We start from the raw sequence: 2,500 nt of genomic DNA, 5'->3' as shown, positions 1-2,500 counted from the left end.
TCTCTCTCTCTCTCTCTCTCTCTCTCTCTCTCTCCCCCTCTCTCTCTCTCTGTCTCTCTCTCTCTTTATCTCTCTCTTACTCTCTCTGTTTCTCTCAACCCCCCTCTACCTCTATCGATCTATCTATATCTCTCTCTCCCTCCCTCTTTCTTCCTCTCCTTTCCTCCCTTCCCCTCTCCCTCCCTCCCTCCCTCCCCCACCTCTCTCTCCCTCCCTCTCTCTCTCTCTCTCTCTCTCTCTCTCTCTCTCTCTCTCTCTCTCTCTCTCTCTCTCTCTCTCTCTCTCTCTCTCTCTCTCACTTCCTCCCCCTTGAAGAAAACAAAGCCTCGCCGTAAAAGTTTAAATCCCCCCACAAAGAGGGACGCATAAATCAAACGACCTTGTTCTTCGGTCCGATCTGTAGACCGGAGAATTTCCCTGAGAAAAACCCACGACGATTGCTCTTCATCTAACAGGTGCTGCTTTCACTGCCTTTCGGTGATTGTGTTCATCAATTAAAAGTTTCTTTGCGGAAGTATTGCCGTAGGGAGTTAATAACAAAATAAATGCAGTAAATGAGAAAGAGAGAGCCTGGGGTGACAGTACTCACACACACATACATATGTATGTATATATATATATATATATATATATATATATATATATATATGTGTGTGTGTGTGTGTGTGTGTGTGTGTAATATGTATAATATATATGTATATATATATACACACAAACAAACACACACACACACACACACACTCACACACACACACACACACATACACACACACACACACACACACACACACACACACACACGTATATATATAATATAGATCAATCGATAGATAGATAGATGGATACACAGATAGATATGCATACAGACGAACTGACAGACAGATAGATAGATATACATATAAAGACAGACAGATAGATTATAGACAGACCGAAAGATGAATTAGTAAGCAGATAAACAGATTCAAAATAAGTTAAGTAGATCGCCAGGAAGACGACAGATAAACAGACAAACACACAAAAAAGAGAGAGAAATGGAATTCGAATCACCATATGACATGAAGTGAGCAAGAGAGAGAGTTATGTAACAAGTTGTATTTCACGAAAGGAAAATCAAACGTTTCACCTTATGACTCTTATTGCAATAATGGTGATAAAATGGCAATCATGATGGTATTAATGATGATGATGGTGAGGGTAATAATCGGAATTGTGGTGATGATGGTGATGATGATGATGATAATAATGATGATAATAATGATAATAATGATAGTTATGATAATAATGATGATGATGATGATAATAATAAGAGTAATAATGATAATGATAATAATAATGATAATGATAATGAATAATGACAACGATAATAATAATAGTAAAAGAATATAATTATGATCATAATCAGGATGATAATAATAATGATAATGATGATAAATGATGATGATGATGAGGATAATGTTGATAACAACAACGAACAACAATGGTAGCACTATTACTACTACTACTATTATTATTATTAAAGATGATGGTAATGATATCAATAATAACGTTGATGATAACTATAATAATGATAAAGACAACAATGATGATGGTAATGATAATGATAATGATGATAATGGTTGTAGCAGTGATGATAATGATCGTAACCATGATGCTCAACAAAAACAACAGGTCCATCAAAATGCTCAGACAAAACACCAACGACGAAAAATAAACAGAAAATAACAATGACAGCGCGAAAAATCTTCGGCAGAATATCCCTGGCGCCAACCACAGAGTAAACAACAAACGACGGAATGCCAACCTGCTTCTCTCTATCTGTCCCTCTCTCTCTCTCTGTCTCTCTGTCTCTCTCTTTCTATCTGTCTTTCTCTCTTTCTTTCTCTCTCTCTCTCTCTCTCTTTCTGTCTGTATGTCTCTCTCTCTTTCTCTCTTTCTCGGACCCCCCTTAACGACCTCTTCGCCCGCTGGCCTCGACATCAACAAGGAAATCGTTGCAAGCTGCAGTTGCCTCCGAGTGCATTGCTGATTCGTCCCATTTCTTTAACCAAGAGATGCCTCCGGAATTTCCTGCAGACGCCGGTTCGCCTCCACGTCTTCCGTTTGTATGTGCTGTGGAGGGAAAGGCCGGTCCAGATCCGGTCAAAGGGACGGCTCCGGGAGAGAATAATGCGCAGGGCAAAGAGAGGAACCGGCACCATCACACGGTCCCTGCTTCGCCTATATATACCTCGAGCGGTAGAAGTCGAAGCATCAGTATCTTGTCTGACGTCGGCGACAACATGAAGACCGTAAGTAGGATCGTGACTTTGGTCATGTTTTCCCGGGGAATTTTCTATAAGGCGTTTTCGTCCACGTTACAAATCCCTCCGCCATTGTTCACTTTCGTCGAAGTTATCGCTGATGCCTATCTCGCTTCGGAGAGTCATATCTTACTGGGGGGAACTGCTAGTCTGTCATCGATAATATGACTCTGAAATTCTTGCTCCGCCAAATATTTTAT

At 40.2% G+C, this 2,500-nt stretch overlaps 1 protein-coding gene across 1 annotated transcript in view; it reads left to right on the top strand.

Annotated features, from left to right (window-relative positions):
* Positions 1-2,268: 2,268 nt before the first annotated feature.
* The window catches only part of LOC125025393 (cuticle protein AMP1A-like), a 7,713-nt gene continuing 7,481 nt past the window's right edge, over positions 2,269-2,500 (top strand). Inside the window, exon 1 of the mRNA XM_047613377.1 lies at positions 2,269-2,288. Within this exon, the coding sequence (XP_047469333.1) occupies positions 2,280-2,288 (9 nt within the window). The 5' untranslated portion in view covers positions 2,269-2,279. The remainder of the gene's footprint in view (positions 2,289-2,500) is intronic.

Source organism: Penaeus chinensis, chromosome 5 (genome assembly GCF_019202785.1).
Source record: "Penaeus chinensis breed Huanghai No. 1 chromosome 5, ASM1920278v2, whole genome shotgun sequence".
NCBI lineage: Eukaryota > Metazoa > Arthropoda > Malacostraca > Decapoda > Penaeidae > Penaeus > Penaeus chinensis.
This window is presented reverse-complemented; position numbering and strand designations above follow the sequence as displayed.